This window comes from Meles meles, chromosome 17 (genome assembly GCF_922984935.1).
Source record: "Meles meles chromosome 17, mMelMel3.1 paternal haplotype, whole genome shotgun sequence".
In the NCBI taxonomy this organism is placed as follows: domain Eukaryota; kingdom Metazoa; phylum Chordata; class Mammalia; order Carnivora; family Mustelidae; genus Meles; species Meles meles.
The window spans coordinates 62,765,698-62,789,493 of record NC_060082.1 but is presented as its reverse complement, the minus strand read 5'-3'; the positions used below and the strand labels follow the sequence as shown (position 1 = coordinate 62,789,493).

The 23,796-nt window shown below is 39.2% G+C and overlaps 1 protein-coding gene across 3 annotated transcripts in view; it reads right to left on the bottom strand.

The window, feature by feature from the left end:
- RGS7 (regulator of G protein signaling 7) overlaps positions 1-23,796 on the bottom strand; it is a 509,940-nt gene that overhangs the window by 68,121 nt on the left and 418,023 nt on the right. For all 3 annotated transcript variants that reach the window (XM_045983123.1, XM_045983124.1, XM_045983125.1), the window contains 3 exons: positions 15,709-15,773; positions 14,794-14,870; positions 14,606-14,687 (listed from right to left, as the gene is read on the bottom strand). In XM_045983123.1, coding sequence (XP_045839079.1) covers positions 14,606-14,687; positions 14,794-14,870; positions 15,709-15,773 — 224 coding nt within the window. The remainder of the gene's footprint in view (positions 1-14,605; positions 14,688-14,793; positions 14,871-15,708; positions 15,774-23,796) is intronic.

Genomic DNA, 23,796 nt, shown 5'->3' with positions numbered 1-23,796 from the left:
TTTTATCTTCCCTGTTGTCTTGGGAGACAACCTGTGCATCTTAAACAAGACCCGAGATGTTCAGTTTCTTTCCTTGTAATCCACTGTTGTCACTTAGGAGCCCTACTGAGGTGGTGGTTATGCCTGCGTGAGAAGAAGCATTCTACGGCGACGATTAGGTCTTGGTCTTTTAGGGGGCCCATGGCCCCTGGGCTGTGACACTTACACGGGCTTTCTCTTGGTAAGGTGGGAAGGCTTCCCTTCTCTCATGTTGGTTAGGTTTTTAACAACCTTGGTCGGTTTGGGTCTTTTGAAACAGTTCCTCTTGAAGGCAAGTCTTTTTATGAAGATGAGAATGTTCTAGGCATATTTAAAAATGGCTCCTTTTCCCTTTCCTCTGTGAGAAGCAGGAGGGGATTTTTCTCAGATCTAGTGGTGTGTGAATCTAGAAGATCTTCTGGAGGTAAAACTTACAGAAGTGTGGTGCCTGCTGCTAACACTGGGCTTCCCTGGAGTGGTCACTGCCAACCTTGTCTACACTGAGCCTCCAGCACGGTGTCAGATCAAGTTTTCTTACCCCAAACAGGTTCCTATAGAGTCTCCTGCTTCTGCGATTCTGTTCAGGTCAGTTGGCGATTTTTTTTTTTTTTAAGATTTTATTTATTTATTTGACAGAGATCACAAGCAGGCAGAGAGGCAGACAGAGAGAGGAACGGAAGCAGGCTCCCTGCTGAGCAGAGAGCCCTATGCGGGGCTCGATCCCAGGACCCTGGGATCATGACCTGAGCTGAAGGCAGAGGCTTAACCCACTGAGCCACCCAGGCGCCCCCAGTTGGTGATTTCTTGTAACCACTGGTCTGCCTCTCCAGTTTTGAGGACAGACACTGGTTTGCCCTGAGATAACATTCCCTGATAGGTCTAAGAACAATGGTTCATTTTCAGCTTTTTCTTATTATGAGAATGGAAGTATGGTTTTCAAGGTCTTTGTATGCTGGACTGAAAGTCTTGATTCTTTTTTCAAAATTACTGTTGTTTTTTTCTTACTATATATGTACATACCCATTAATGTCTGATTTTAATACTTTACCGTGGAACTGTCTGTCCATCCTTCTATCCAAGTTCATGCCTATCTATTACTTACTCCTCCACAACAACCAAATAACTGACCTTTGGGCGTAAGATGATAAGACAGTATGAAATAAATGGTAACAGTATGAAATAAATGGTTACAGTATTACCTTTTAAAAAAATCTTTGCAAGCTTGATGGTAGAAAATATAAGCATTTTTCATTATATTTTTATTTCTTTGACTTCTTCTCACTGATTTACAAGTTCTATATTTGTTAGAGGATTACTGTTTTGCTATATATACCATGGTATCATTTACCTTGTTTTCCTATTTTATTTGGTGGTGTGTATCACTTTTGAACCTAAACATTAAAGAAATTAAATTGCTGGTTTTGTGTGATAATTAAAAGTCTGAAAGAACTAAAGTTGAACCATGAATATAACATTAGTGAAAGTTATAAACTGAGTATCAGAATTACAGATGCGATGATGAAATTAGCCACATGGAAGATAACTTAACACTGGTCTACAATGAGTCCCCTTCCCCCCCGTAATGAGATATCATACGGTAATGCAGATAAATGACAACTACGCACAATAATATGAAAAAATCTCATACAAAGATGTCGAATGCAGAAGAGTGCAACTGACGTTTCCATTTATATAAAGATTACAAGGAGGCAAGCTGGCGGAGGGAGTAGACTGGAATGGTCACGAGGAGGGCTCTGGGTTGCTGGTAATATTCTGTCTTGTCTTTGCTTTGCTTTGTTATGTTTTGAATCTGGATGCTTGTTACATGGCTGGGTTCCATTTGTGAAAATTCATTGAGTACTTATGCTTTATGCAATTTTCTGTATGTATTTTATACTTTCCTAGAAGTTTAAAAGATACCTGTCCCTTTACCTTGCACTGGGTTTCCCTACCTCTTGCGCAACAAAGCGGTGGTGGTGTCTCCCACAGGATGTCTGCAGGAGTATTTGTGATTGTGGCCTTGTGCTTCACAGTTTGTGGCACAAATACCGTTCCTTGATAGCACTGTCTCCAAGTATCACTTTGGAGCTCCCCCTGGGCAACTGTGAATTTCCCAGTTTAGTGGGAGGGTGATATGTTATATATGCCCAACTCTATCTCACAATGGACACATCTGAATATGCCCAGACTTAAAATGGCCTATAGTTCCCTACATTACAGCTCTTTCGATTAGCTCTATAAGTCAGTGTTAATGAACTTGGTAGGGGGAATCCTTTCACAATGTATACATAAATCAAATCACCATGTTTACACTTTAAATATCTTATACTCTTATTTGTCAATTATACCTCAATAAAACTGAAGGAATGTAAAAGACAAATAAAACAAGACAAAAACAAAATCAGTTTAAAGGCCATCAGCTGGCTCACAGGAGGGCTGTGGGGGACAAGGACGGCTGTCTTTCATCCCTTGGACCCAGAACATCATCACTGCTTCATTCTGAAGAACCATCCGCTGGATTTCCTTTTTTTCCTCTAGGATGATTTTATTTCAAAAATCTTATTGTTCCTTTCTATTTATTGGATCTCAGTCAGAATCACTCAGACGTAACCAAATATGGAGCTTCTTATGCAAATCAATCACCTCCTCCTCCCAGACACCCTTGAATTGCATGTTTTAATAAATTTTTACACACACACACACACATACTTCATCAGACTACTTCATACTGACTTATTTGAAGAAAAAAAATGTATAGAGAGTTCAGGCACTCTTCCTGAATTATGGGACTATATGTAAGGAAGAAGAAAGATTAAGAAATCTTTCAAATTGATAAAGAATCCTCTTTGACCCTGTCACTTTCCACTGACAAACCGCTCCTGCATCTGGGCCACAATTACCCTTAACTTAATGAGTTTCAAAATTCATATGAGAACCCCAAAACATCCCTCAAACTTTGCCCTACATCTATAACTACTGGCATTCCCATCCGGATGTTATGTTGTCACATTCAGCCCTGAAACAAATTCTGTGTTCCAAATGTGCAACCATCCTTTAGAAAAATCCTTTGCAAACTTCATACTTCCGCAATTTCTCAATTCAAAATTTCACATTAAATTTTGCCCTAGAAAATGCAACATTTAAGCATTTAAGATATACTCTCTGCTCCTCAAGACCATGATCTGACAAATATTAAAACAAGTATTCTGAAGTAAGTATCAATGAAACCATTAAAAATGCTAATATCCAACTGGAAGTCAATGCCAGAGCAATCAGGCAAGAAAACTAAATAAAAGGCATCCACGTCAGAAAGAAAAAATTGTCTCTGTTTGCAAATGACATGATTATACATAAAAAATCCTAAAGAATCCACAGACACATACAAAAACCCTGTTAGACCTAACCAACAAATTCAATAATTTGCAGGATTCAGTTACAGGATAAAAGTTAAACATACACAAATCAGTACTGTTTCTACACACTAACAATGAATTATTTGAAAAAGGAATAAAGAAAACAATCCTATTTATAATAATATCAAACATAATAAAATCCTCAGGGAATAAATTTGAACTGAGGTAAAAGATCTATACACTGAGAACTATAAGACACTGATGAAAGAAATTGGAGAAGATAAAAATAAATGGAAAGATATTCTGTGCTCATGTCTTGGAAGAATTAATATTCTTAAAATGTCCATACTGTCTAAAGCTATCTGGAGTTTCAGTGCAATCCCTATCAATATCCCAAAGACGATTTTAAGAGAAATAGAAAAAACAATCCTAAAAAACATATGGAACCACAAAAGACCCCACGTAGCCAAAGCAATCTTGAGAAATAAGAACAAAGCTAGAGGCACCACACTTCCCAATTTCAAACGATATTACAAGGCTACAGTAATCAAGAGAGTACGGTGTGGATGTAAAACAAACTGAGGGTTGTTGGGGGTGGGTGGGTGAAAGGGATAATTGGGTGATGGGAGGGCACTTGGAGTAATGAGCACTGTAAAACAGCTTGTAAAACTAATAATACAGTATATGTTAATAAAAGCAACAAAAACCACAACAAAACCCAGACATACAGATCAATGGAATAAAATCAAGAGCAAGAAATAAACCCCATTCAGTCAGAATCAACTAATATTTGACAAGGGAGCCAAGAATACCCAAAGGAGAAAAGACAGTCCCCTCAATAAATGATACTGGGAAGATTAGATATTCACATGCCAAAGAATGAAACAAGGTCTGTATTGTACACCACTCACAAAAATGAACTTGAAATGGATTAAAACCTAAATATCAGACCCCAAATCATAAAACTCCTAGAAGCAAACATAGGGAAAAACTCCTTCCACGGGTCTTCCAATGATTTTTTTGGCTATGACACAAGCAATAAAAAAATCAACAAGTGGGATGTCATCAAACTAAAAAGCTTCTACACAGCAAAAGAAACATTCACCAGATGGAAAGACAATCTGTGGAATGGGAGAAAATATTTGCAGACCATATACTGGATATGAGTTAAAATCCAAAATATATAAGGAACTCATACAATTCAGTAACAAAGCAACAAACAACTCAATTTAAAAAAGGAAGAAGATCTGAATAGATGTTTTCTCAAAGAAGATATCCAATGGCTAACACATACGTGACAAGAAGCTCAACAGCACTAATCGTCTGGGAAATGCAAATTAAAGTCACAGTGACGTCTCACCTCACATCTCTTAGAATGTTTTTTATCAAAAAGACAAGAGAAACAGTACTAGAGAGGATGTAGAGAAAAAGTATCCCTTGTACACTGTTGGGGGGAATGTCATAGAGACACTATGGAAAACAGTATGGAGGCTCCTCATGAAATTAAAATAGAACTTCCATAGGACTCAGCAACTTCATCTCTGGGTGTACATCTAATGGGAAATAAATCACTATTCTGAAGAGATATCTCTATCCCCATGTTCATTGTAGCATTATTTATAATAGGAAGATATGGAAATAACCTAAGTGTTGATCAACAGATGAATGAATAAAGAAAATGTGGCAAGGGGCACCTGGGTGGCTCAGTGGTTAAACATTTGTCTTTGGCTCAGGTCATGATCCCGGAGTTCCAGGATTGAGCCCTGCATGGGGCTCCCTACTCAGCAGGGAGTCTGCCTCTCCCTCTCCCTCTACTCCTCCCCTGTTTGTGCTCATCTCTCTCTCTCTCTCTCACTCACTCTCTCTCAAATAAATAAATAAAATCTTTTTAAAAATGTGGCATATATTAAACACACACTGAAATATTATTCAGCCACAAAAAAGAAGGAAATCCTGACATTTGTCTCAACACGGATGAAACTTGAGGGCATTATGCAAAGTCAAATCAGATGGAGAAAGATTGTATGATTTTGCTTATATGTGAAACCTAAAAAAAACAGACTCATTGATACAGAGAACAGGTATGTGGTTGCCAGAGGCACGGAGTGCATGTATATAAAGGTAATGGGTAAAGGTAGTCAAAAGGTCTGAGGTTTCAGGGGTAGAATTTAGTGATTCATCATTTGCATAAAACACCCACTGTTCATAACATCAACTGTCCTCCTTAATGCCCTTCACCCAATTACCCCACTTCTCCACTCACCTCCCCTCCAGCAATGCTCACTTAGTCCCCTATATTTAAGAGTCCCTTATGGCTTGCCTCTCTGTCTGTTTTCACCTACTTTTATTTTTCCTTTTCTTCTCCTATGTTCATCCATTTTGTTCCTTAAATTCCATGCATGAATGAAATGATATGGTATGTCTTTATCTGACTTATTTCACCTGAAATAATACCCTCTAGTTCCAGCCGTGTTGTTGAAAATGTGAAGATTTCTTTTTGATGGCTGAGTAATATTCCTGTGTGTGTGTGTGTGTGTGTGTACACATCTTATTTATCCATTCATCTATTGATGGATAGCTGAGTTCTTTCCTTAGTTTGGCTATTGTGGACATTGCTGCTATAAACATTTGGTGCACATGCCCTTTTTGATCATTATGTTTGTATCCTTTGGCTAAATACCCCATAGTGCAGTCATTGGGTTATAGGGTATCTCTATTTTTAACTTTTTGAGAAAACTCCATACTGTTTTCTAGAGTGGCTGCACTAGTTTGCATTCCAAACAACAGTATGAAGGTTCCCCTTTCTTAGCATCCTCATGCCAACATTTATTGTTTTCTGAGTTGTTAATTTTAGCCATTCTGACTGCCGTGAGGTGGTATCTCATGTGTTTTTGATTTGTATTTCACTGATGTTGAGCACTTTTTCTTGTGTCTGTTAGCCATTTGGATGTCTTCTTTGCAGAATTATGTCTGCTGATGTCTTCTGCCCATTACTTCACTGGACTTTTTGGGGTTTTGGAGTGTTGAGTTTGATAATTTTTTACAGATTTTGGATACTTGCCCTTTATCTGTCATTTGCAAATATATTCTCTCATTCCATAGGTTGCTTTTTGGTTTTATTGATTGTTTCCTTTGCTGTGCAGAAGCTTTTTATCTTGATGACAATACTTCATCTTTTCTTTTGTTTCCCTTACCTTTGGAGTCTAGCAAAAAGTTGTTGTAGCCTAGGACAAAGAGGTTGTTACCTGTGTTCTCCTTTAGGATTTTGTTGGATTCCTGTCGTCTCACATTTAGGTCTTTCATCCATTTTGAGTTTCTTTGTGTGTGGTGTAAGAAAGTGATCCAGTTTCATTTTTCTGCATGTGGCTAATTTTCTAATTTTCCCAACACAATTGTTTTTAAGATTTTGTATATTTATTTGCCAGAGAGAGAGGGAGAGAGAGAGAGAGAGCATGAGCGCACAAGCAGGGGGAGGAGCTGGCAGAGGGAGAAGCTCCTCATCAAGGAGCCTGATGCAGGACTCGATTCCAGGACCCTGGGATCATGACCTGAGCCGAAGGCAGATGTTTAACTGACTGAGCTACCCAGGGGCCCCCAACACAATTTGTTGAAGAGTCTGTCTTTCTTCCATTGGATATTCCTTCCTGCTTTGTCAAGAATTAGTTGACCATAGAGTTGGGGGTCCATTTCTCTGTTCTGCCACATTGACCTATGCGTATGTTTTTGTGCCAGTACCATACTGCTTTTTAAAATTTGTATATCATTGATTTATGCTATAATATTTATTATTTCTCTTCTTCTGCTAGATTTAGGCCTTATTTGATGTTCTTTTCCCATCTCCTTTAGGTGTAACGCTAATTGTATATTTGAGAATTTTTTTGTTTCTTGAGGAAGGCATGTATTGCTGTATACTTCCCTCTTAGGACTGCCTTTGTTGCATCCCAAAGGTTTTGAACTGTCCTGTTTTCATTTTCAGTTGTTTCCATGTATTTTTAAAAAATTCTTCTTTAATTTCCTGGTTGACCCATTCATTCTTCAGTAGGATGTTCTTTCACCTCCTTTCACATTTTTTTTTCTTGTGATTGACTTCAAATTTCATAGCACTGGTGTCTGAAAATATGCATGGTATGATTTCAATCTTTTTGTACCAGCTGAGACCTGATTTATGACCCAGTATGTGATCTATTCTGGAGAATGTTCCATGTGCACTTGAAAAGAATGTGTAAATTCTGCTGCTTTAGGATGAAATGCTCTGAAGATATCTGTGAAGTCCATCTGGTCCAATGTGTCATTTGAAGTCCTTGTTTCCTTGTTGATCTGGTTAGATGATCTGTCTATTGCTGCAAGTGGGATGTTAAAGTCCCTTATTATTATTCTATTATTAGTAATGGATTTCTATTATTTTGTTATTAATTGGTTTATATATTTAGCTGCTCCCAAGGTAGGGGCATAAATATTTACAACTGTTAGATTTTCTTGTTAGATGGATCTTTTTATTATGATACAGTGTCCTTCATCTCTTATTACAGTTTTTGGTTTAAAATCTAGTTTGTCTGATATAAGGATGGCTATTCCAGCTTTCTTTTGATGTCCATTAGCATGATAATTTGTTCTCCACTCCTTCACTTTCAATCTGGAGGTGACTTTGAGTCTAAAATGAGTCTCTTGCAAGCAGCATATCAATTAGTCTTTTTTTTAAAAATCCATTCTGATGCCCTATCTCTTTCAACTGGAGCATTTAGTCCATTTACATTCGAAGTATCTTTTGAAAGACATGAATTTAGTGCTATCGTAAGATCTGTAAAACCACTGTTTCTGTAGACTGTCTCTGTTCCGTTCTGGTCTTTGTTACTTTTGGCCTGTCTCTTCACTCAAGAATGTAGGTTTCAGCTTGTAGGTTAAGGATGTCTTTTCCCAGCTGCTTTCAGGATTTTCTCTTTATCTTTGAAATTTTCAAGCTTCACTATCCTATGTCAAGGTGTTAACCTATTTTTATTGATTTTGAGGGGGTTCTCTGTGCCTCCTGGACTTAAATGCCCATTTCCTTCCCCTGAATAGGAAGGCTTTCAGCTATAATTTGGTTAAATAAACCTTCTGTCCCTCTCTCCCTGTCTTCATCTTCTAGGACTCCTATTATCCAGATATTATTTCGCTTTATGGAATTGCTGGGTTCTCTATGTCTTCCTTCATGATCTAGTAGTTTTCTTTCTTTCTTCTTTTCAGCTTCCTTATTCTCCATCGTTTTATCTTCTGTATCACTGATTCTCTTCTGCCACATTTTTCCTCATTTTTGTGGCTTCCACTTGGGACTACATCTTGGTAATAGCATTTTAAATTTCAGTCTGATTAGATTTTTGTTCTTTCATTGCTACAGTAAGGGATTCTCTAGTACCGTCTATGTTTTTTTCAAGCCCAGCTAGTATCTTTATAGTTTTTTAAAATTCTAGTTCAGACCTCTTATTTAATTGATCAAATCCTTGGCCATGAGTACTATCTCCTATTATTTCTTTTGGGGTGAATTACTCCATTTTGTCATTTTGGCAGAAAAGAAGAGAAAAAAACAACAATAACAACAATGACAAAAGAAAAAACCCAAAACAAACGACAAAAGATAAAGAAAAAGAAGCTAAATGAAAAACTAGATCCCAAAATAAGAAAGAAAAACTTCACATATATGTGTGTGTATATGTGTGTGTGTAAAATAAAATGAAAGGAAACTATATATGTGTGTGTGTGTATATATATACACACATATATAGTTTCCTTTCATTTTATTTTATTTTATTGTGTGTATATATATACACACACACACATACACAACTTAGGTAAAAAAAATTTTAAAAAGAGTTAGAAAAATTAAGAAAAATAACAACAAAAAAACCCTAAATGACTAAAAAACAAAAATACGAAGAATGGTATGTATTATTTTTCCCAAGAGCTGAAGCTTTGCAGCCCTCTATCATACCTAAACTTGGTACAGTGAGTTGTTTGTGCTAGTCTTCTGGGGGAGGGGCCTGTTGCGCTGTTTCTCAGGTGGACTTGCCCTATGGCAAAGGTGCTTCCTGGGGACAGAGACAGGGCTCAGTGCAAGCAGCGGCAGATTCCACTAGGTGGCGCTGTTTTACTCCCTGAAGGCTTTAGCTCTGCTGGGAGGGATGAATATGGTTGCGCCCCTCTCTCCAGCCCTGGGAGCTGACAATTTGCGCCCCTCAGTGTTCAGTGAGCCCTCACAGGAAAACAATCACTCACTCTTGTCTCCCCAGTTCCCATCAGAACTCTCTGTTCACCCGGCCTGTGACCAAGCGTTTAAATCTGAGGCACAGCAGAGTTCCAAGATTCCAAATTTTATGGACTCTTACCATGTGGACACATGCTCTTCCGTCTGGGGAGGGGGTGGGTCTTGCCACACTTCTGCCCTTTGCCGGCCCCTCCCAGGAAAGTGGCTGCATGACTGTGCAGTGGTTTGAAGTTTATGGTAACACAGAGCAGAAAGCTTACACCTAGACTCTGTTCTTAGCTGGCTTCCCCAATCCTACGCCTGGGAACTCTGATGCCCTCATTCTTCTTGTCCCCCAGGGATCCTGAGACCACAGTGTCACACCTGAGATTTCATCCTGCTTCCCCACCTGAGCACCTTTAAGCCAGAGACCTAGGGCACTGTAGCAGATTCCTAAGAGCTCCGATTTTGCTCTCCGCTGCTTACAATACTTGTGGTAGCCTCCTCCAGCAGGCTCCTTCCCCAACTTGGTATCTTTAGCTCTATCACCCTGGATTCAGTCTCTGCACCTCCTACCTCCCAAATGGTGGTCACTTTTCTAATTGAATACTTGCAGCATTCCTTTTCTCAGATCTGACTGATTTCTCAGGTGTTCAGAATGATTTGATAACTAGTTGTATTCAACGTCCAAGACACACCTAGGGTCCCCCTACTCCGCCATCTTAAATCTTCCCCTTTGAATCACTATTTTTACATGGATAAATACCCAGTACTGCGATTGCTGGGTTGTAGGGTGGCTCTATTTTTAACTTTTTGAGGAACCTCCATACTGATTTCCAGAGTGGCGGCACCAGCTTGCATTCCCAACAGTGTAAGAGTGTTTCCACTTTCTCCGCATCCTCACCAGCATCTGTCGTTTCCTGAGTTGTTCATTTTAGCCATTCTGACTGGTGTGAGGTGGTGTCTCATGTGTTTTTGATTTGTATTTCCCAGATCGTGAGTGATGATGAACCTTTTTTCATGTGTCTGTTAGCCATTTGTATGTCTTCTTTGGAGAAATGTCTATTATTGTCCTCTGCTCATTTCTTAACAACTGGATTTTTTATTTTTTGGGTGTTGAGTTTGAGAAGTTCTTTTCTTTTTAATTAATTATTTTTATTAACATATAATGTATTATTTGCCCCAGGGGGATAAGTTCTTTTTTTTAATTGTGATTTTTGTTTTCCAGGTGTTTCCACATTGGCCACCCAGAATCCAACATGGTGTAAACGAATAAGCCACATTCCAACTCTATATAGTTAAATTTCCAAAATATGGAGATATCTTTTTTGGGTCCTCTTAACCTTAAGGCTACTAACCTCTAATAATTTCATAATTTCCTTACTTCTTATTTTTGACTTCGCCCCTATTTACCTCAACTATAATTCAACCACACTTCTTTTTTTTAAGTATGGTTTCCAGAACTGAGCATAAAACTCTAAAATTGATCCTCAGCACTATGCAAGCATGACTTTTACTTCAACTAAGCTAGTCTCTAAAATTCTATCAATACAGACTGAAAGCACGAGCCCTTGAGGGGGTTCCATAAAAATACTGAAACATTAAATACACAGATTAACATAAATTCCAAATTACCCTGGACATGTACTACAATTTGATGTGTTTCTCCCACTGTCTTCTTGAGTAGTTAGATTTTGATAATTCTATCTGGAGTCCCTGACAACTGAAGAGTCCTTCTTGGTGTTAGTGACTTCGTTTATTTTTTTATTTTCCTGGAATAGACACTGGCATGCGCAGAGAAGCTAGATTTGCTTCCTAATGGTATTAAGTGCAATTGACTGATTACACTGTTAAGAGACCCAATGGTTTTTTAAAAAAGTAAACTCATATTATGTGTATTTTCTATATCTTCAAATGGATATATACCATACAAGGTAATACATAATATACAAGGTAATATAATATTTTAAATTAATTTTAAAAAGTATACCTTTAAAGACTCCCTACCACATTTCTAGCTGATGGCTTCCAACCTATTTTTGATTAAATAAATGCCAGAATAAAACCAGATGAAATTAAAGTAAACCAAACCACACAATGTAGCAGATCACCTTGAATGAATAAAAGTGTCATGAGGATTAACTGTTCCCTGTTATGTTTTTTTAACTGAAATGTTATTAGTAGGATTGTATGAGGAGAAGCAAAATGGAAAGAGTCAACAAATATGACTATTAAAATAACTCCATGTCTGGTTTTTGAAAACAATGATACTTTATATATTGATGAAGTCAAACGAATCTAGGAAAAAGTAATTTTATAACTTAAAAGCCTTTCAGTTAAATTGTGTTATCAATCTGTGAAATTTGAATAGAGGGTTATTTTTTTATTCTAACGGGAATATGGATCTCCAGATTTTAAGACTTAGAGCAGTCAGTTCATATTTTTATAATTTGTCTTCTCAAAACCAAAATAAAAATAAGGGTTCTTTGTGATCTCTTCCACATACTAATAATTTATATCAACTAGATTTATTTATACCTTTATAAAATTTTTAGATTATTCTTGAAACAGTATTTAGATTACAAAGATGATCTGAACTCAATATAGGAGATAGTACTTATTGTGGCCAACACTACCGGGGCGGGTCCTTCAGACTTCATCTTCTACAACACACCTGACCACCCTGTTCTCCATACGGCAGTGGGGCTCCCCTGGATCACACCTTTGTGGCCTAAGTGTTTGAAAGACAGCTTGAACCCTGGGCTCTTGAAAACAACAAAATGAATGAAAAAAGCATATTCAAAATCCATGAGTAAAATATACGAGTAAAGTAAACTGATAACAAGACACCTATAAACACAGCTGTATTACATGTGCCCTACCAGGAACCCTTTATCCCTTCTGTTAGCAGAATGGAGGCATCAGTGAGGGCATTGCTCTTGCTGCGGCTGCTTTCTTGAACTGGAGCCTGGAGCCACCCTCCTTCCCCATGGCTCCCTTCCTTTGGGACACAGACTAAGAGTAGGAGATAGTTGGTTCAGGCTTGGTTCCACCACTACTTGCTGGGTGGACATGGGTAAGTCATGCAAACCCAATGACCCTCTGTATTTTCCTCCAGGAAACAAATGAGCAGTCCTGTCTTAAAGTGTTTGTGACCATGTTCATAAAATGCTTCCACCGGAGGTGAGTTTTAGGATCAAGAGCTATGTTCTAATCAACACTGCATGCAGTAAAATATCGGCACGTACTGATATAGAATAAATGGCATTTTTGTAAGAGGTTGCACAGGCATGCTGTGTTTTAGGAGGTTCAGATATGGCTTTTGATGGAGAGTAGTTAGTCATCACGCAGGCAGATGACTACAGGACTGATACATTAAAAAGTTGGGGACACGGGGTTATCCCTCAGAGAGTTCAAAAGTTTCAGAGGTGGACAGAGAAGAGACCCTTTGAAGAGGAGAGTCAACACAATCAGATCATCCCGGTAAGCGAGGTGGTGAACATCAAGGAAGGCCATGTTGTTGTAATTCTCCCATTGCCGAAAACTCAGACCCAGATCCCAAGTTCCTAAAGAACAGCCTAAGTAAAACGGAAAGTGTAGAGGAGAGCAAACGTTCAGAAGTAAAAGACTGAGACCAACAGAGATCCCACAGATTCGTTTTCCCAACATTTGCACCTGCTACCATCAGGGCCTAGAAGTTGAATAAAGGGACATGGAGGCTTTGGCTTCAGGGTGGTTTCTCCCTCAGGGTGCTCCTTAGGAGAATTTTACGATTAGGAGCCTAGTGAACGGTGCAGCAGGGGACCCCTCTGGAGAGCACTCATATGGGCTCCTTGCTGCAGGGAGACACAGAGGACAGGAAACAGCAAAAACAACTGTGAACAGGTTCTGCCTCCAACAGGGGCACAGAGAGGGTCTGAGACCAGCTGAGTGACTCATAGGGCATGGAGCAGAGGAGAGGGTTGGGGTGGGGTCCATTTACATGCTCTGTGAGCTGGTACGTGTGCCACGGAATGAATGCAGGCAGTGCAGGGAAGTCAGGACGAGGGTTCTCTGAGGTTGCACCAAGGATGAAGGCCATCAAAGCTGAACAAGGCCGGAGATGGGCTACCAGATGTCCAGGGGCATAAAGTGGATAAACACAGGAACATAATGTATCGACAGATTTCTAGAGATTGCTTAAAATAAACAAACAAGGAAAAATCCTGCTTTGTATTCTTGCGACACTTATCCACATGACCTCATAATCCTTTTCACCATGAGCAACAAAACTTGAGCAGAATATTGAGCAGGGAAGCCAGTTCATTCTAAGTCTAATCTTTGGGGAATTCAAAGAGAGAAAATTTCAACATAGAATTTAACAACTGCATTGCTATCTGAAATTGAAACACACACATAGATAGACAGAAATCTTTGGAAAGCAGACCTATTCTGGTCTGATCCTGAAGGTAGCTGAGAGGAAAGTTCTTAAAATATTCTCATTGATCTTGATTTGCCTCATGCTGTGACCCTGATATTTATTCTGTATTGATGTAAATATTATTCTCTAATGTCCTGTCTGTATTGAAGAAACGTATAGAAGACAAACACATAATATCAAAATCAAAATATGTGAGATTAGACATGTTTTCTTATGATGCACATCAACAGTGTGGAATTCCTTGCACAAAGTTTTCCAGGATTAATCAAGGACATTCATTATTTGTTACTCGGAGTCGCACCGTTGACGTACGACTTCTTTGCTGCAGTCTTGTTTCTTTCAAGGGTATTAAAGCATCAGGTACCTCAAGCATCAGGTACCCCAAGAGCGATGCTGCGGTGGGGAAATGCTTAGCTTTATAAATGAAACATCACACTACTGGATTCCGGTTATGTGACACAAAAGGGGCCGTCTTTTCTTCATGAAATCACCAAGATTTGGGGCAGAGTGGTGGGGCTACTCTCACTTTTTCAGGCATCCTTCAGTATCCAAAGGCTCAGATTATGAACTGGAGAGAACATCGGCACGTTTGCTTACCACAGGTCTGTGGACGTCCCAGAACGCTCGCTCCTGGCTATCAAGGATCTTCCTTTCAATCTTGTCTCGCTTCTTGTCCACTCTGTCAACATCGTAACAGCGAATAAGAAGTCAGGTTAACTGTAGCACCTCTCTGGACAAAAGGCCACAACTTGAACAAATTTTCCAAAAGACTCACAAGGACTCACTTTGCTTGTGCTTCTGCTTGCATAAAAATGAACTCCCACTTGCGAGCAAAGGCTCTCTGGAGCCTGGCCAGGCTCTCCTGAAAAATAGACCACAAGTTAAGACGTCTTGGTGCTTGTCGTCACTACTCATTTCTCATTTATCAACTGCATAAATTTATCAAGAAAACAATCACAGAATTTCTGAAGAAGTAAGTGTACTCTGGTTCTCAATGGTTAAGTCATGGTCATGGAATGTAGCTCGTCTTCATATTAATGGTTCAGAGGAAAGACGGAAACCTATTGCAAATACTAATTTTATGAATCATTGTCTTTAGCGGCCACAAGTAAACATCTAAAATACTAAAATTTACTTTATAAAAAAAAAGTGCTCAAGACTCATCCATTGGGTTCTTCTGGGACCACTATAGTGAGGAACAGGAAAGCAATACATTTCTACTAATGATTCCGTCTGTCTATCCAGTTCCTGACAAGAATGTAAACCCCCAGTAGCCTACTACCGCTTCTAGTCAGTGCTTCAAAGCCAGTAAATCACAACACAGCAATTGTCTGAACAAATTACATCACATTAATGTTTTCTGGTTTGCAAAAACGATTTACTCCAAGGAAATATACTTTATTTCTCTAAATTTGGAGTCTTCACTATATAGAGGACACATCTAAGGTGTCACACTTGAGTTTCGCAAGACATGTTTCTCCCTTCTCCTGTGAGTCTGAGCATCTAGAAGTTCACCATCCCCAGAGTGAATGATGAGACAAAGCAAACAAGTCAGGGAGCTGAGCCATTCTGATGCCTGATCCTGGAAATCTCGTCCTTAAAATCCAGAGCGTAAAGTCAAAAGAATTGCCAGAAATGACTGTAGGCCTTATTCCTGTTCATTTTATGACTTTCTTTGCCAGAAAGTCCTTAGTACTTACAGCTTCATAGTCGGCCAATTCCAGCCTCGCCTTGTTTTGCATCGTTCTCTTGCAGAGGTAAACAGCTGAAAGGGGGAAAAAAATCAATCATTTTCTGCCTGCTTATAAGTGGAGGCACTCACTAAAAATAAAAATACAGCATTAGACGTCATCACATCTTGGTCTCTGTCACGTTTTCCAGTCATAATTTTCTCTCTCTATATATATATACGTATATATATATATATTCTTTCTTTATTTTTTTTTGACAAAAATAAGTAATCAGTAACATTTTTACTGAAAGTCAAGCATAGTGGTAATGATAAGAAAATGGATATGTTTAGAATGTTGGTAACTGTTTAGTTGTAGTAAATAAGGGAAAACATAAAGCCTCTTAAATAACACACCGAACAAGCTTAAACATCTAGATATTTAAGTAACACCACTGTGTTGAAAGGAATTGTATGACAGGGAATCATTGGCACATTCAATGATTTTCATATGCTTGTTTAACTGAAGGCTTCTTGGCATTTCCTTCGCTACATTTCACCATCATTGATTGTTTTGCTACTAGGAGAGACGAAACTATAACATCTTCCCTAACTATAATATGACTACCTTTTAGCTCCATTTTTCCAAGGACTCCGTATCTTTGCTGCCAGGGAAAGCCCACTTGGGCAATAGATTTATGGGATGGTTGCCAAGGGAGAGAGGAGACTGCCATTGAAAAATCACATTTCTTTAGTTCTTTTGGGATTATTAGCAACTCCTATGACAATATCAAGACATTCAGAGACCTCTGGTATAGTCCTGATCTCCAGGACACTTTTTGCAATTTTTCCAGAATATGTGATATTTGAGCCTCATGAAATTCACGATAAGCTATCTATTTTGGATGCTGAATGAATCTGCTAGATGAGGACAGTCAAATATCACTTTTTGTATGGTTAGTTCTGGGGGTATCTTTATAATTACCATCATTGTCCTAAGCTGTGCAGCTCTCAGTTTGTGAAATATCTTACACAGAAAATCCGAGATCTCTGCAAACACTGATGCTGTGTATTCAGTTTCTGTCCTGTAACGTTTCCTTTACGAAGGCCAAGGCCCAGGAGAAAGCCAACCATGGACCAATGCTAACATTACTACAGACGCTAAGAATCCAGGAGATGATCTGAGAACACGTCTTTCTACAATCATGGGAATTTTATTTTTCCACTAATATTAGTAATTTTCAAAATGCGAATTCTCAAAATGAGTAAAATGTAATATATATTGTCATGAAACCCTCTTTATAATTGTTTCAAGTTTACTGTGGGAGTGAACCCTTCCCCAGTTCCTGAATAAAAACTCAAGCAGCATCCACAGTCTTGCTTGTCAAGGTAATTCAGAGACCCAACTTGTAGAATTTCCCTCCCAAGGAATAGCCCAAAATCCAAGCCTGGTTTAAAGTCTTAAGGTCTCCCCCTTTCCCCCAGCTTCTGCGGGTGAGAGAAGCGGGACTGTCTTCTTTGTCCACCTTGTTCTTCTGTGTCCTCAGTGAGTGTTGATGACCAGGCTTTCTGACCTTCTAGGGCTGGAGTACAGGGAAGAGGGAGAGGAGGGGGGCTGCGGCCATTCTTGCTCGACGGATACCAGCGCAGTGACCTGGTGTTGCCATTCCCTGGTCTTGGCAGAGTTTTAGAGCTGATCACGTTTCTCACGTTCCTTCGTGGGATGCTTTGGAGAAACCGCGTCCCACCATTGCTGGAATCTGTCACCTGCAGCGCCCTTGTAGGGGCTGACTCTACCTCCGGCCTCTCTCTGCAGTGCATTTGCCTGTCCAGGCTGTTGACTAGGACAGGACTCTCCATCACATACGGCTTCTATGACACGAGAGAAATGCTCATGCACTCTTTGCCCTGAAAGGAGACCACAGAACACAGTCGCTTCACTTTCACTCCCCCACCCAGAACTACATAGCCTGCCTCTCGCCCCTTGTAATTCCAAGGGCCGGAGTTCATGATCCACCGCGTTCCCACAAGCAGATGACTCCTGTCAAGCACTCTCAGAAAGCCCTTGAAATCTTTCTCACGGGGCTCGAGATGAGGGGCGTCCCCACTCATTCTTCCCACTTGGCGCTGATGGGGCCAATGACTCCTGACATCCTCACAGCTACAAAATCGGTCTTTCAGCATCTTACCCTTTTATGCCCTCCATGGGAGCAGACAGAGCTAGGGTGACAGTTCGTGTGACAGTCTAGAACAGCACTTCCACATCTGGTCTGATCTGCTTAACACTTGGCTGGGTTTCCATTTTAACATCCTGCTACGGAAATCACTTTCCACTCATCGGAAGAGCAGATATGTTACAGAGCGACGGCAACCCATTCTGGCCATAGAGAAGTTTAATAGCACTGCAGGTGGGCAAACAAAACCAGTGAAGTCTTTCTGGAAAGGATTTCGACGACGAGTAATAAAGCCTTAAAACATTCACGGCCATGGTTCCAGTGCTTGCACTTCGGAGAATGTAACCCAAGGAAATAGCATGAAATGCAGATGTCAGCCTTCATGACGCAGAAGAGAGGAACACAGTGGGGCACGGGATTCACGGGTACTTGTTCAAGGAAACGTTGCATCGCCATTAAAAATGACGCACACAGATTGTTTTACTTCGAAGCTGAAGTACTTTAATTTTTAAAATCCTTATCCCTCATTATAAAAGTTCATATGATACGGAAAAAAATATTAGAGAAAAAAATCATTTCTAATCTCACTTCTGTCATTATTTAGCACATAGTCTGGGTTTTCCCCTTCTATATACATCTACAAATATACACACGAGTATCTGTATTTATGTCAAAACTTTATGTGCGTGTGTTTATTTAAAACAGTACTACCTACATTATCTTACGAGCTTTATCCTTTAATGTTGCGTTTGGCTAACGTCGTATCAGTAAGTGTTATTCTGTGACATCCTGAGAAATTATTTCATGATAATCCATTCATTATTGATTTAAATGAGTGCTTACTGTTGGATTTATATTGGATATAAGTCTTATACTTGGATTATATCCTTGGAACTTATACTTGGGTTATATCCTTCATCCTGAAATTATTTACTAGTACTTCTGCAGACACGTATGTATGGCTGTAGGTTTATTTTTCAGGTATTTGACAATTTCCCAAAGTGTCACTGCTGAATGAGGGGCTGTGCACATTTCAAGTCCTCTGACGTGTGTAATGAAATTCCATAGAGTTTAAGCATGAGTGTGTCTTGCTTAAACTCTGGAGAGAACATTTTCAGCAAAGCAATCAGGGTTATTCTGTTAAGACTTAAATCAGATTTCATTATATTCCAACTTCCCATTTTTCAACAACTTCCTATCTCAGCTCACTTCCCGTAATGACCAAAGGCCTTGTTTGCCCATGTCATTGTCCTTGGACCTTGCTGCCCAACTGCTCTCAAACGGTGGCCACGTCCCCTTCAGATCCATGATCTCAGCCACATCTCCCATCCCAACCCCACCCCCACGACCCTTTCCCACTATCCTCCTCTACACAACCTTCCACCTCCCAACATACCCCTCCCGTATCCGCTTATGCAGGCAGCTGATGAGCTCACTTTCGCCCCCTGCCACCTCACTGGAATGCCAGCTCCATGAGGCCAGACATTTTGGCTTGTGTCATTTGCCCATGTGTCCCCTTGCCTAGAACATACTTGGACACAGAAGAATTTGTTGAATAAAAACCAGACTAAATGTTTCCTGATGACTTAAGAGTCTTTTTTCTGCTGCAAATTAGGTATTCATGACTGTTAATTTTTCCTCTTTGAGAATTTGGCTTTTTCTTATTACACGGAAAGCCTATTTATACATTAGAGATGGACACTAATATCAGATATAAGTACATGCAGGAAATATACTTTCCCATGTTTTTGAGAAGTTTAATAAATGATATAGGCAATATTGAGTACACTTCAGCAAACACTGATTTAAATTATATGTTATTTAAATTATATATTTATATATACATATAGCATTCACAGTACATTTTCTGCAACCTGCTCGTCTTGCTCAACATGACATTACTGAGATCCACCCAGGCATTTTTCTATAGCTTATTTGTTAAGATTATTCTATCACTGCTCAGATTTTTGAAAAAACAGAGCTATTACCCATGTGGCCATACTTCTTATTTCTGGGTTCCCTCGGCATTGCTCACTCATTTTGTCTGAGGCCACTACACGGGTGAAGCTGACCTGGAGAATCCTGGCTCCGCTGTTGTAACTGTCGGCCATCGGCATAACAGTCCGGCGGGGACACTGCATTGCTTCCCCCGTGCCTCTCCTTTACTCTTAGTTCCAGGAGCAATCCTGAGCAGCTTTATGAAATTCTGGGTCAGAGACAAAACATCCAACAAGGCATAGGACTCTCTCTCTGAGAGCTGTGTTTAAGCCTAAGAAACCTTAATCCAAGATGGGGCAAGCCTTCCTCTGCCTTCCTAAGACTTACTCTTATCTCTAGCCCACATGGATCAATGAATCATTCATGGCTTTGGTCAGGACTTCATCCAATTCTGTAAAGCTGCCCTAATTTCTTGAGAAGAAAAATTGTAAGTCTGATATCACCATCTTCCTTTCATTTGGCTAAATTCTATTGATTCCAGAATACATCTTTTAAGTAAGTGGTATGTGGTACCACACTCCAATTTCCACACTGTCCTAATAATTCTTTCTATTCTAGTTTTTCTTTCTTTTCTTTTTAATCCATGCAGGGGCATGGGAGCGATTTTGGAAATTTTCCAGGAAATATGGTGTGCAAGTCAGTTCTTGCTTCTTACATCCATCCCAAGATGCAGAATATGTTTTGTGATTCTATCTATGCTGAAGGAACATACCCTTAAGACCTCAATGATTTTTGGATTTTTAATAACAAAAAACTTAAAAACATTATCCTTAATTTCACTCTAAAGGAACAGGATCTTCTTTCCTTTCTTATCTTCTTCAAGAACAGAATTCCCAAACTAATTCTTTGAAGGTATTTTAAATTTAATGTTAATACAGTCCTATAAAATCTAATACTCATTTAATGACTCAACCACTAGAAATGCATTTGTAGGAATGGAAGTTAAGGAATAACAATACTTTAAGGAATTTTATTTTTTTAATTTATAACTCAACAGCAACTCCAACATTAATTAACTGAAAGAGAAATTAAATCTTAACAGAAAATTAACTAGGGAACATACAATACAAATAATTTTAAAATTATTCAATTTTCTGATGTTTTTAAGATTTTGTTTATTTGAGACAGAGTGTGTGCATGAAAGAGAGCACAAATCAGGGAAGTAGGGGGAGGAGCAGAGGGAGAAGCAGACTCCCCGCTGAGCAGGAAACCTGACAAGAGGCTCCCTCCCAGGACCCTGGGAATCAAGACCTGAGCTGAAGGTAGACCCTTAACGGACTGAACCACCCAGGCGCCCCAAATTTTCTGATATATGTTAACAAAGATCATGTTATTATAAGTAGTAGAAGGAACTCCCTATTGTATAAGATCAAATACCTTGACTAAAGAAGATTAATCAAGATAAGAGAGCTCTACTACGCTAACTGAATGCCTGGACCATGAAAATCTTCAAATACCTGCCTTGAAGGTCTAGTATTGATAAGAATTCCTTTGGGATACCAGTGGAATAACAGCCCACTAACTATGAGTATGAAAAGAATTACAGCTGTGGACTTCCATCTCCTAAAGGAAAAGGAAGTGTCCTCTGATGGTTCCCCCATGCGGCCTGCTGCGCATGAATGTGCTTACACGTATTACCGTATCCAGAGCCTTAAATCAACTATCCCAGAAAAAAAAGGTATTGTCATCTTTATTGAATTGGCAGTAAAATCCTGAGAGCCGAAATCCCCTTCCGGAGCCATACAAAAAAATAACTAGGCAAAGCGGAGGGTTCTTGGGTTTGTGATCACACAGCAGAGACTCATCACACGTAAGATATAAAGGCAGTAGCAATGCGAGCCCCACATTAGCTCTCAGAGAGTGCTGAGAAGGGCGGAAGTCCTTTGCATCTGTTTCCTACTTGCATCCATTTTTCTTAATTTCTGAGAATGTTGCCCTTAAATGCAAGAACCATTACTGTCGCTGTGAACCTTATTTGAATCCCGTTCTCTGGGCATTCAACCACAAATTATATCACAGATTGTGTGCTCCAACCACTTAAGCTGCGAGACAAATGAAACAGAGCTGTTTAATTTATCTTTCTTTGTAAATATATCAATGGCTCCTAAAAGGTTTGATTGCTTTTCTAAGGCTCATGAGTTTTGGGCAATTTGTAATTCCTTACGTTGCTGTAGATATTTAATTCTCCCCAAATTTACTTTCTTTCTCTCTCTTAAAAATTAGAGCGAATCATCATTATTTGCTGATCCCATATCTGCAAATTTGCCTACTTGCTAAAATGTATTTGTAGCTCCCCAATCAACACTGGTGGTGTTTTTATGATCATCCACAGCCTTTCAGAATGGGAAAGCTAGAGTTGCCCGACATACACTTTCTCAGTTGAGGAGGACCGAGGCAATGCTCCACCTTCCTGTTCCAGCTAATTCTGTAAACGTGTTGTCTTTTTGATGGTCTATTCAGTGCCACTTTTTTTTTGCATATTTGAGTTTTTTCTTGGTGTTTTTGCTGTCTGAAACGAGTGCCAGGAATACTGCCACGGGGCTGTCTATGTTTCTAGATGCAAGAAGACTGTGATGTGCTTTTCGGAGACGATATGTATGTTGGATAAGCTCTGTTTGTGAATGACTCTGGATGCTGCTGGTGGTAAGGTCAATGTTTATGAATCAAAAAATATCTGAGCTAAAGTGTCTGTTGAAAGAAACACACATCCAACAAAGGTGTAGGTATTGATCAGTTGGCAAAAATGTTGTGAACAGAAACTTGCAGGAACTGAACACCGTACTTCCCATAGGAACAATGACTCAGCATTCCCTAATTATGTATTTGTGGCAACTTTATAAAACATACATGCCTCAAAGAATACGAATCAACTGCATGTATTTGTGTCTTATTCCCTCAGTTGGAGAGAAGTGAATAAAACAGATCTGTGATAACAAAGATACCTACAAAACTTTCCGAAGTTCTGCTAGTGATCTCAATAGTTAGTACTTGACTTCCCATTCTTTCTTATGCGGCACTATTAATTACCTCTGTTGTTTATAGCATTTAGTAGGGTTTTAAACCAATAATAAAGATATTTTTAAACAAAACATAATAAGAAATACCATAACTTAACTTTTACGCTATTTCTGAACCACTGGTGTAATAAAAATATTAGCTTTCATATAAATTTCCTATAATACTAGGTCAAGGTTTCTTAATTTCTCCTTCTCTTATTTAAATTTATCAAATGAAGCAGTAAGTTCACATTTTCCAAGAGTACATCAATAAATTATCCAGTAGGAGTTTAACCAAGCGAGTCACCCGGGCACCCTGGGAAGAACTAACATCTTGACAATATTAAATCTTCTTCTCCATGAACATGGACTATCTCTCCATTTTAAATAAATCAACAAACAAATAAATAATCCAGTAGGAATATGAAACCTAACAGATAATGGCAAAGTGCTGTGGGACTTATGAAACAGAGTAATCTATATTCACTGAATTGAGGTCAAAATAGTCATGAACAATAATTCTGGATATCTGAACTCGGATCCTCCCCCACTCCCTTTTCTTGGTTTGTTAGAGAAAAGGAAAAGAGATATAGGCAGTATGTTAGAAAATAATATTACAACCTATAAAAGGATGAGACTGACATCAGAAATTATCGGCAAAGTCACTCAGGACATTAGACTCATACTATGCCTATTGCCTAATTCCCTAATCATCAATATGGAAAGACAGATTCACAGATATTCTAGGAGAGGCCATGGGGTATAGAAGAAAGAGCAATGGTCCTTGAGTATTCAGATTTGGGATTCTGGCCGCCCTCACTTAACTGTGACTTTGGAAAAGTCACCTAACCTTTCCGAGGCTCCAACTGCTCACCTGTGTAATGAGTACAGAAATACTTGGTGCCTCTATTTCACCGGGCTGAGGTTAGGACTGTAGGACCTGATACTTTG